This window comes from Botrytis porri, assembly GCF_014898465.1.
Source record: "Botrytis porri strain MUCL 3234 chromosome Unknown BPOR_001, whole genome shotgun sequence".
Classification (NCBI taxonomy): Eukaryota; Fungi; Ascomycota; class Leotiomycetes; order Helotiales; family Sclerotiniaceae; genus Botrytis; species Botrytis porri.
Genome location: NW_024066075.1, coordinates 4,099,992 through 4,112,109, shown reverse-complemented (window position 1 = coordinate 4,112,109; position 12,118 = coordinate 4,099,992). Strand labels below are relative to the sequence as shown.

The 12,118-nt window shown below is 42.1% G+C and overlaps 2 protein-coding genes across 2 annotated transcripts; one reads left to right on the top strand and one right to left on the bottom strand.

Annotated features, from left to right (window-relative positions):
- The first annotated feature begins 3,182 nt into the window (after positions 1 to 3,182).
- EAF01_001079 (uncharacterized protein) lies at positions 3,183 to 8,585 on the top strand. Its single transcript, XM_038909329.1, has 4 exons — positions 3,183 to 4,020; positions 5,004 to 5,220; positions 5,678 to 5,893; positions 5,974 to 8,585. The coding sequence occupies exons 1-4, from the start codon at positions 4,011 to 4,013 to the stop codon at positions 7,376 to 7,378; spliced, it is 1,848 nt and encodes a 615-aa protein (XP_038776235.1). The 5' UTR covers positions 3,183 to 4,010; the 3' UTR covers positions 7,379 to 8,585.
- An 804-nt stretch (positions 8,586 to 9,389) lies between these two features.
- Positions 9,390 to 10,459, bottom strand: EAF01_001078 (uncharacterized protein; the record flags this gene model as incomplete). Its single annotated transcript, XM_038909328.1, has 2 exons — positions 9,390 to 10,333; positions 10,408 to 10,459. The coding sequence occupies 2 exons, from the start codon at positions 10,457 to 10,459 to the stop codon at positions 9,390 to 9,392; spliced, it is 996 nt and encodes a 331-aa protein (XP_038776234.1).
- Between the last annotated feature and the right edge of the window lie 1,659 nt (positions 10,460 to 12,118).

Below are 12,118 nucleotides of genomic sequence, written 5' to 3'. Positions count from 1 at the left end.
CAATTGGTTATGTGATGCTCCTTTCTTCAATATGATGGCCAATAGAGACATTCCGATCCTTCTGATGGCGCATCTCGAGGATCATAATAGCTCGTAAAAGGCTCTGCCAAATTGATATCTCCTATTGTCCAATCATGATTCTCGCTTCAGCATGCACATCAGACCTCAGCCATCTTAGCTAACTCGGTCAATACCTTGCTTGTTGATGATGTTCATTTAACTTTTGGCTGGAGATTGTCTGACCAAGTCTTTCCCCGCCCGCCACTGATGATTTGCAGAAAAAGGAAATGGTGTGAGGCTCTCCAAGACGCTTCGGGCACCTTAAGCCGGCGGTGCCTGATGGATATGATAACTCAGATTTGGTAGATCATCCACAGACGTGCTCCACCAAATCTAGATAGACTTCCAGCACCTAGATATTGTGTTCCTGCATCGAAGGACCCCCAGTTCAAGTGTTAGTTTGTCCACGCAAAGAGAGCTCGTTGCGGCTGGTTGCCTGACCACGAACTTTGGTGAATGTTTTTCATTTTTTTTTTTTTCATTGGCTCTATTCTAGGTTCATACACTTCGCCCTGAACTATCGTCAATGATCTTGAGCTAGATCCTACATCTTGTGCTGCTTGTCAGTGAAAGCTTAAAGGAAGCTAATACACTCGAGTTCTTCCTATCAAAGTCTTGGTTGATTCCCCCAAAAAATCAAAAAAATCACTATCAGTTGGCCCTTGATCTTGCGCAACGTTCTGTTGACCCGGAAGCTTTATTGATTCAAACTTTGTGCGAGTATCTTTCGGTACCTCCGGCTTTTGGTAACGTTAAATCCAGTTCCAGGAGATTGGAACTCGTTATAGCCAAAAATCACGTCAAGCCGCTCGGAATAGGAAGAACTGATATGTACTAGGAGAGATAGACGTATTGGCCCCTCCACGTGCTAATGATCAGCAAACATTTTGAGACTTTTCAACCAAACTCGACGGCGTTAGTATCAATATTCGGGTATCATATATCTCAACATCTCTCCTCCTTGAAAGTAAACTGCAGCCTGCAATATAGCTATCATAAAAAATCATACATATCCATATCATTAATCTGCAAGATCCTGCTCCTTCAACATCATCTCGCATCAATATCGAATTACGTTACCAGAGAACGTTTCAAGTCAACATCAAGGATACAGATCATCACTCATTCAGTCATTTATTCATTCATCCATTCTCCGCATCTCAAATTTGTTCGGGCGGCAAGTTCAAGGGCCCATCACTTGCCAATCAAGCTTGCAGGACTGAATTCAGCACACCGGCACTCTTCATACAAGTATCCAAAAGTTCAGCGAATTGAAAGTCCGCTCATCCCGTCAGTACAGGAATCTTTCCTCATTCTTGTTCTCATTTTAGTTTTCTCATAATCATTCCATCGACCATTAACCGGCGCATTGGATCAGCCGTGCATTCAAGATCCTAGGCACGTTTATATACCCTTTTGGTGGAGGAACATGATATCTATTCTTCACCCACCAAATTGAATTCACCATCCCGAAATCGTCCTTCTTACATTGGTGTCGAGCTTGTTATCCTTGTTCATTCGATCGGAAGCCTGTCTGAAAAGTGCTTCGTAGGCTAACTGCATTATAGCCAACAGTTTTCGTACCTTAGTTCTCCAGAAATTTCTGCAATTTTCCGCAATCTCATTGTTGCAATTGAACTCGATCGGATTAATCCCCGAAGCAAACATTGCAACAAAATAAGAGGATATCCAGAAGGAAGAGTGAAATATTTTCATCTCAAATCATAACTTTCTCCATTTGCTCATTGACATTCATTCGATCAAAGTATACATACCGATACCATACCATACTTCGTTGAGACATTGGAAACCACCATACACGCGCACACATACATACCCACCCACTATCCCAGACTGATCCTCGCCTGCATACTTTACGGTACATCCACTACAACCCACCGTACTGTACTTCTCTCAATCAAGCATCAACAATCTGGAACATTTTCATAATCAGCATACTCTTGCCTACACACACACACACGGGTAGCTCTCGACTACACGCACGGCCTCCTCAACGACCGCTATTACTCTTTTTTTCTTTTTCCATCATCATACTTGGTTGGCCCCCGAAATAAAAGGATCAGCAGGCCTAAGATTTTAAGGGATCTCCAGTCCATTTTCATACCCATACAGCCAGCCTATCAAGGACGCACTAAATCATCACTATCATCGTCGGAAGCTAGTTCCAGTTCCCACGAGACGCCAACTGCCACCCCCGAAAACTTAGATTGCGACAATAACAATCAAAGCTCGGAGCTAATCTACCGTTGCGCTTCCGCGTCCAAGTCGAACCTCTAAAACGGGCCAAAAAATAATAATAAAAATAAAAGAGCCTTGCCGAAGACAGCAAGCAATCCAGCAAACAAACCGGCGATAGGGTGCAGTGCGGTGTATTTCAGTACAGCAACGAGCAACGACTGGACAAAAAGATATTTCTTAAGACACGTTGGAAGAGCCAATCAATAGAGAAGAAAAGAAAAGAAAAAAACGAATTCGATTAAGAGCAGCCCCTCTCGATTGTGAGACTGTTAGATTTGTTGATTCTTCTTCACACCACCTTTTGATTTTCTTGAATTCATTCCATCACTACACGCCGCTTCAAACGTCCCCCTGTGCGTAAGGATTCGAAACAATACGCCGGGTACGGGTAAGATTTAAGCAAGAAAATCAACATCTCCCTACCGAACGTTGAGAAGTACGGACGGTACTGCGAGGATATTCCTAGCAATTTCGTGCATATCACCGCTCCATTACAGCCGTCGCATCAATCATACCCTCGATACTCTATCGAGCAGATTCGAGGGACCCTGTGCAATTGCGATTCTTGGATATTTCCCACAGCCCTTCCAGCGTAACTTTCCCCGAGTGCTTTACTCTCGGTGGGTATCTGACGCCTTTTCAGGGGACCGTTTAGGATATTCTTGGAACTTTTTGGGAGAAGATTGGCGGCGCGAGAAAGCCACTCTCACCAATTTTGGATCCTCTGTCAGGTCTTTTAACCTTTTAATTCTTGTTTCGACGAGGCTACTTGGGACCCCATCAAAATCGACCCATAGCCAATCCTAACCCCAGGACACAAATTCCAATTCTACAGGGACTCTTCAGGCCTATTCGAACAGTGCGTTTGCATCAGTACCTATACCGAAATCGGGCGACGAATAAGGAGCGGCAATTCAGCTTGTACATTCTTGGAGTGTAATTTCGCGGAAGCACGCACGATAGCTTCTAGCAGCGAGTAAGCAAGCAAGAAGCAGCACGCAGCACGCAGCACGCAGCACGCAGCAAGCAGTCAAGAAAGGTAGCCTTTGAGAAATCAGGAAAAGGACCAAGAGAGGGCAAGGGAAGGCAGAGAAGTAAGAAAAAGAAAGGTTAGGAGGGAGAAGAAAAAAAAAAGATTTGTTCCTTGAATCATTGCGTATTTCTCCTTGGGAGGCTTTTTTTCTTTTTTCTTTTCTCTCTCTTTCTCTTTCATTTGGCTCAAAATCAAGTTATCGCCTTTACCCTCTATCGCCTACCGTACTTACTACCTTTTCCCCTCTGGCCTGACTTAGCACCTTTCCGTGCACAGCACACCCACCACTCACATCAAATTACTACCTATATCATCATCCATCTTCCCGCTAAGATAAAAGCCTCCATCATCAACTCCTTCGTTCCAACCCAAATTTCGGGACGGACGACGGTGACAACCCGTTGATGCTGGTATTTGTCTTTTCTGTCTTACATTAGACGACTCATCGTCACAAGAAGATTCTACCATAACCATCATATCCACAATCCAAACCCTCTTCCTTCGAGTGTTCTTTATCCGATTTTCCCACCATCATCGTTTGGTAGAACTTCTTCTCATTCTCTTCTGTCCGGCTTGACGTCGACTTTTTCAATCCAAGGGGTCATCGAGATAACATTATCGTGCAAAGCCGGTAGCTTTGGAAGGGGCGAGGCTGCAAATGAACGACAGTAAGTAAGCCAGCCATCCATCCATCCATCCATCCTTTTTATCTGTGATCGACGCCTCTCCTCTCTCTCTCACTTCTTCAACCAAATTGTACTCCTCTTCAGCTTTCAACTACCCTTTTTTGGCGGAATATCCTCCATCCACCAAAAACAATTGATTCTTTTGGTTGTATTGAGAAAACTTCCCCCATCGTTTTTTTATTTATATCTTCATGGGAAAAAAATTGATTGAGAAAAAAAGTGTCAAAGTCAAAGAGAAGAATTCTCGATGCTTTCTCATTTTATTTTGGAGTTGTCGTTGATATTCCTCACGCGAAATGGTTGGTGTAGTAATTCCCCATTCCTCCAATGCGGCCTTCAGATCCCATATCAATCATATCATGCCTATCATATCACCATTACACTTCAACCTCTACACTTCACACCTCACATTCTAAAATTCAAAAATTCACCTCTTACATCTCACATCTCACACCTGATAAAGCACAAACCACAGAGCAATACAGTGTAATGCCGGGCCCTTACAGTGAATTGGTCAAACGGAACGTTTCATGGAAGAAGTTCCCGAGTGCGACGTTCGAAATCAAATCATCAACACAACCCTCCATTCTGCAATATTCTACCATTCATCCTCTCAATCAGAAAATTGAGATTCAAAAAGAGGCGCACAAAGTAGCCTAATCCTAAAAACGTTATACATCCTACTCCCTATCATATCATTCAATCTGAATTTTGCCAGATTCCCCCCTCCCTCTTCCCCCTCCCCCTCCTCCCAAAAGCTTTCATTAATCACGTCGTTACAGCACAATTCACTCGCTACCCAATTGGCACTGTCTCTACAATCCTGCTTTTCGTTCTTATTTCTGGTTCGCCTCGTTTATGTTTTTTCTTTATCCATAAAGATTTCAATAACCTATCTCAATCTTATTACCTTGAATATTCCGAGAATCTTGATATCATCCGATACTAACCATCTTACCCAATAGTCCTTACACCTCAAAAAATAACACTCGATCACTTCATGTGCTCTCAATCTGGTAATATCCAAGACCTAACCGCCTATTCAGGGCATTCGTCTTCGTGTATTGTCGGATCCGAACCAGAGCCTGACAGCTCTTCAAGACAGGAATTTGTTCACCCTCCGTCGTTACCCTCTGATATGGGGATGCGATACATGACAATTCCAGCGACAGATGATGTACGGTAAGTCTACCCCCAAATTTCGTTGGTCATTTCTTTTCTCCCGATGTACCCCCTCGTCAACCTTGCATTTAGGCACATACACCACTCCTTGGGTTTTTTCTCATTATCGTTAATTTTAAAATCATGCATGTATCTACCGCTTGTGCGATCTGCGCTAAGGCTGGTAATGCAATGAACATGCCACGACTCACACTCCGTCATGGTTCTTGTCCAGTTGTCACACAACTTAAGCCTCAGATCAAGCCAAACCGCCTGCACTTCCGCAATGGTTCGCATCACGCGAGTAGTCCCCGCTATTCTGTACCACTGACGGCTGTGTTGGCTGTCATACATATGCAGTCCAACTGGGCATCATTACCGCCATGAAGAAATTTCATTCCATAGGCCGTGTCTCCTCAGAACCTTATCTTCTTTTGTCTTACACTTGTTGAGACCCGTGGCTGATATGATAGCTCAGTTACACGTCCGATTCCGGTACCTCTCATAGCCCTGTGTTCTCGATAGAACCCACGATACCAAACTCAATCCCGTCCAACATCCCATTCCCACCATACGCGCATGCCTATCAGTCAACACTGAACGGTCCCACGTACTCAGGTGGGAGCAACCCGTACTTTTCTCCGAGCTCGTCTTTATTTTCTATGCCCGATCTTAAACCCCGCTTGAACTCTATGTACGTACCTCTCACCCCCTTTTAAGTACTTCGATACACCACCATTTCTGTGCACAGATAATAATGATCTATCCGCACAGTCACTCCTCCCCTGGAATGGCACCACCCTCACGCTCACCAGCCTTACCACATCCACAATCACCAATAAGCACACGAGATTTATACGCAAGTGCAACACCACATCTACGAAGAACGGACGGAATTTCAAGATCTCCGTCAACCTCTGGAACTGTGAGAGGCGTACCATTATCACCATCCAACAGCGGATTCGCAAGTCCGGCGAATATGGAGGGATCTCAACTTGGAGGGCCACTTACCCCTCCTCTAAATCCGACAGAAGTCATCCTCACTTTGCAGGCGGCTGACGGACAGATCATCACTCCGGAAATCTTTGGTAAAATTGACAAGGGGTTTTTCATGGCAGAAAACGATTGGACCTGCTATAGAAGAAACTACTTTTCGCTGAGTTGCTCATTTACACTTCAACCTATCGTTCCGGGAGCAAATGTATATCTTTTGTTGTCTGGTGGAATGAGACCGCAGGTGCAACAGTTTGCCATGTCAATAGCAGCAGTGGTAGATTCGCGCGATGGAAAATCAATAGAGTTGGTCCAGCACACTCCCAAAAGAGACAAAGGACCACAGGATAAGCCGCCAAGGATCGCGGTTGCCCCAAGACCGCACACAACACATAACATGTATGGCGGCGACAACGGTATTGGAGGTGGACCACGTGGAATGTACGATGGATCCTTTGGTCAGTCACCAAGCTCACCGCCAAACGAAGCAACTTTCGAGCGCATCCAATTCAAGAATGCGACTGCGAATAATGGGAAACGGAGAGCCGCTCAACAATATTATCACCTACTCGTAGAACTTTTCGCAGATTTGGGCACTAACCACAATCATTCAGAACGCTGGGTAAAAATTGCCGTTCGTATGTCCGCACCAATGGTAGTGCGTGGTCGCTCACCCGGACATTACCAGAGCGAAAGACGCGGTAGTAATGCAAGTTCTGGACCTGGCGGCGCTGGAGGTGCTGGTGGTGGTTCGTATACACCATCCGGATCATCTCGCACCCCAGGCGATGTTACCATGTCTGGAACTTCCTCCATGCTTCCCGGGTCTAATAATTACGGTTCTTACGATGGTCGATCCCACCATTATCGCACTGGACCTCTTCAGATTCCTATGGAACCTACTCTTTCTGCTGAAGAAGCCAAAAGCATTGAGGATGCTCCTTGCTATATGTACTACCCAACTCCAATATGGGAGGGCGCAGAGCCACGGAACCAATTGCCTAGTCTTCCAGAATATGTGCCAGGAAAAATCAAGCAAGAATATAACACTGGTGGCTACTCCTTACCGAGCATCAGTGGTGCACAAGATTCTTTGGGTAGACATTGTGGAAGGTGGGAAGGAGTCCCGGAATCAAAGGGATATTTTCCAACAATTGCATTGGCACAGGAACTCAATATCAGCTAGCCATTTCACATAGAGGACTAATCGCAATTTAGCACGCGATATAACACGACGTGTGCTGCACTAGGCTACAGCACTCGTGAGTCCCGTCTTATCTTCCTCCCTTCTCTGCTCTGGTTCGATTATAATTGTCTGCGCATCGCATCTCATGGTTGCCCATTTCTTCAATTGTCAGCTGGAGTATACTGGATTGGCTCATCGCTTAGTTGCTTGGTATTTCTGCAGAAAACACCCTAATTATAGAATTGATTGGCGCAAGGCATAGGAAAGGATTGAAGGCTAAAGGGTCATGTTAGCATATTTGATTGGGAAATTTCACTTGGGAATATTACAAAATCGAATGGGATCTGGTTCATATCATCTCGGTATGACACACATACAGCATGGATCAACATGGGTCAGATGAATGGATGGAAAAAGCTTGCATCTAGGTTTGGTCTAGGATGGATCGGGAAAAAAATACATTGATTTTGGTGACGGAGTTGGATTTGGTCTCGGGTATTTTCTTTTGCGCGGATCTCAGACATGGTAATGATGGATGAATTGAATGGATGGACAAATGGGCAACAAGGGAACCGGATTGCAATGGATTGGGATGGATGGGTACATGATCTCGCCAATCGCGGATCCTGGTGTTTCTTACATGTGTTGTTGATGGATTTCTCATCGTATTTCTTGTCATTTTCTCTTCTCTTATTGGGTTCGATGTGAAGGTATTTGAGAAGGCTTACTGCCCAATCGTGTCTTTTGCATCAGACTCCGACACAATAGTTCCTCTTTGCTTGCATCTGATTATTTCTTCTACCTTGACTGCGTGTTAGTTGATGTTGTTGCGTGGATGCACTTATTGTTGATGCATGAATTTGACTTGTGGGCTGTTGAGTGAGCGTTTCGTACTTTGAGTTTTGTCTGCTGTTGTTTCTGAATGTGGGGGTTGGTTTTTCTGAGAAGCGAAATGGGGAATAAGAGGTCGAGAGGGTATGGTAAATTGACCAAGGGTACCAACGGCTTGTGGGGATGATGACTGCCAGTGAGCAGATAGATAAGCCAGGGGAACAATCGTGAGAATTGGGGAGGATATACGGAAAATTGTGTGAGAGATTGAAGAGTGGATATTTTCGTTGATTTCTCGTTTTGCCATGCCAGTCAGTTAGTCGATTAGTCAGTCAATGCAGGAGGCTTTTGTTGATATATATATATATATATATATATATTTCACGGTGATGAAGGTCTTGATTGTGAAGCCGTGAGCCCGTGAAACAGTACGATGTGATTGAGATACCGGTAATTGTGTCATTTCCATAAATGACAGACCATCGAGTGTATTGCTGAAGGGAAAGCTAGGTAACATGCAGCATGTAAACTTTGACCCGAGCTAGCTTTCTTTCCAACCCTTCAACAGCCTCTCTTCTTCACATCTTCTTTCTTTCCTTCTTACAAAGAAACGGAGGAATAGGAACTGGGGTCTGGTATAACCTGTGACATGATCTCGATTGCGGATTACAGGTCGTAGTATGGGTCATACAAGTAGTTCGACGCAGCATCCTAGTTTTGGAATTGTTTGTGGGATTCTGCGGCCCTCTTTGCTCTCACATTATTTCTTGCTCTTGGGTTCTTTTTAAAGTCGCTTTTCTCTCGTTGCTGCAGTTTCTTTATGAGATTTTCCGGCAGTGATCAAGCAGGAAAACGGCAACGATAAGCCGTAGAGATACCCAAGATAGTAGCGGGAAAAAAGAGAGAAGAAATATAGGAGCTGTCTACCGCATTCCTGATTCCGTTTATAGTAAATACTTGTCGGGCCTGATTTGAAGGATCCTATCCTGCTTGTTCATATTTAGGTTCTCCAACAGGATTTTTGTTAACACTATTTTAGGAACATCAGTCTCATTGATAATCACATAGTGATTTGTAGCCAAATCATACGGGGACTGTCAATGCATAATTTAGTTTCATCAATTCTGCTACCTATAGTGACTTCGTCTTGTGTCGCGAAAATGATAGTGCAAATCCCGTCCTAATACTCGCAAAGACCAGCAGTCGCAGCTGGATACCTATGTCCTTGCACCGGAAAGCTAACAAGAATCTCATTAATCTTGTCAAGATCCGAGTCCGTCAGTTCAATCTCCGCCGTGTTCTCCTTAACCCTAGACTCTGTTCTAGCCCCAAATACTGGAATGATAGGAGGATAGCCTGGCTTCTTGCTCTGCGACTTGATCCAACACAAAGCCAACTGTGCAGGGGTACAGCCCTTCTCCGAAGCCAACTTTCCTAACTCCTCCACCAGCTCTAGATTCTTGTGAAAGTTTTCTGGCTGGAAACGGGGAAAGTGTCGATGCGGATCACCCTCCGGCAAATCATCCAAACTCTTGAACTGGCCCGTCAGCATGCCTGCTCCAATTGGCGTATGAGCAGACATCACGATTTCTAATTCTCCACAAGCTTCTGCGACGCCGTTCTCGAAGACATCGGTAGCCCACAAGCTAATCTCCGCCTCGAGCATATCGATCTTTGCTACTGCACTAGCTCGACGAATGGAATTGGCTGAGACTTCACTCAATTGAATTCCGCCGATCAACCCCTTCTTGACACACTCATCCAAAGCCTTAACGGTATCCTCAATCAGCGTAACCTTATCCTGCCTAGCCATCCCAAACAGATCAATATGTTTATGCCCCCCTAAGATCTTATTCGCATTCTCGACATACTTATAGACCGCCTCCGGCGAACTATCCACCGTGAATGTCTTCCTATCGGCAAAACCACTCTTGATACAGAGAACAACTCTCTCGGCATCTTCAGGATATGCTGCAAAGTAGCGCGCGAGAAGATGCAAAGAGTTGTTTTCGGCAGAACCGTAGAAATCTGCGCCGTTCCATACATTGACTCCGGCTGCAAGAGCGGCCTTCAGGACGGGAAAGGCAACACTGTCGGGGGTTTGCTCACCGCGCCAGGTCATTCCTGTGGGAGATCGGTGAGAGTTGCTCGACTTGGTAATCTTCTGGGTGGGATTTCAAGTGGAAGCTGAAACTTACGCATGAGACCTAGTCCATTCTGAGATATCTCTTTTCCTGCGAGAATAGGCATCTTCTTCTAGAAGGTAGGATCTACGTCGTGATAGGTAAGAGATGTAGAGTATAGAGAGTTCTTTTACAGGAGAGGAGAAAAAAAATAGAGAAAAGAGTTTATAGCAATAGCGAGAGTGTTGAAACACCAAACTTCGAATTTGATGGTGAATGAGTAGGGTAGAAATTCTCGGAGTTAAGAGAAAATTCTCGGACGTGCGGTTGAAAAGGGGGGGTACGAACGACGTGTGACAGAGACAGTGACACAGATCGCATACCGCAATGTCTCTCATGTCTCGATTCAGATTTGATAATCAGATCATGGTTTTGCCTTTGCGCTTTGGTTCTCCAAACTCTCGTTGTTTTTAGTCAATATAGAAATTATTCCGGTGAGAGGGGTTGGGTCATGGATGCGAATTGAGGTTCAGCTTCGTAGTAAGTCGGGTACTCGACTTTCTAGCCACCTCTGTTTAGACCACTCTTTACACCAAAAAAGGCTTTTTAGTTTATTGATATCTTTATCAAAATATAATACAATTAATCAAAAATTTCTATGTATATAATTTAAATCATTTTAAATCTGTACTAAAAAAATTAGAGTTTAAGGATTGTTCTAAATAGAGAGATCTGAAGCTTTAAAAAATCGAGTTTTTAATTTATATAAGAATTACATGCAAAGTTGAAATTAATTTTAAATTTTCAATTCCTTTTTTAATTATAATTAATAAAAGGAAACTGATTACTTTTTTTTAGGTTTCGAACTTGAATTTATATATAGAAAATAAAAATAAATTAACAGTTATAAAGATATAATTTAAATAAATAAAAAATTCTTATACTTTCGAAAGTACTCTTATAAATACTTATTAATTGAGATTTTTCCAATTTTTTTAAATCTTTTATATTATGAATTTTGTAACTTTATAATGAAAATTTCTAGACTATTTTTAATAATTTTAATTAAGAAGTTATTAAAGATTTTAAACTAATTTTAAATTTATATATAATTCTTATATAAATTAAAAAATCAATATTTTAAAGCTTCAAATCTCTATTCAGAAAAATCATAAAAATCCAAAATTTTCAGAATAAATTTAAATTAATCTAAATTATATATATATAAATCTTCAATAAAATTTTTCGATAGATAAAAAAGTTATTAATAAGTGTTGGAAGTTGTGGTACGTACGCTTAGCTACTGTATATATATCACTTCCACTTTATAATTAGATTTTACCTTAGTACAATTAATCTATATAGTCAATAATATATACATTTCATTAGCCTGCTTCTTTATTATGAATAAATTATAAGTCCGGTAGCTCTATAGTAAGATTAAGACTGAAAGCTCTTTAAATAACTTATATTACCAAAGTAAAGGTTAATAATAAAAAGCTTTTATACAATATAACATCAATATATAAGATACATATAGTAAACAGATGACTAAATAACAATAACAAAGTAACTATTTACATTATATTCTTTCTTTAAGTAAAAAAAACTATGAATTATTATTAAAAGAACTATTCATTCTAGCTTAATATTGAAAAGCATTATTAATTATATAATATTTAATATTACTTTAAAAATTATTACTTATAAATCAAAATTCACTATTTTCAATTATTTTATTTTAAAGAGAATTTTTTCCTCCAAATATTAGTATATTTAAAACTAA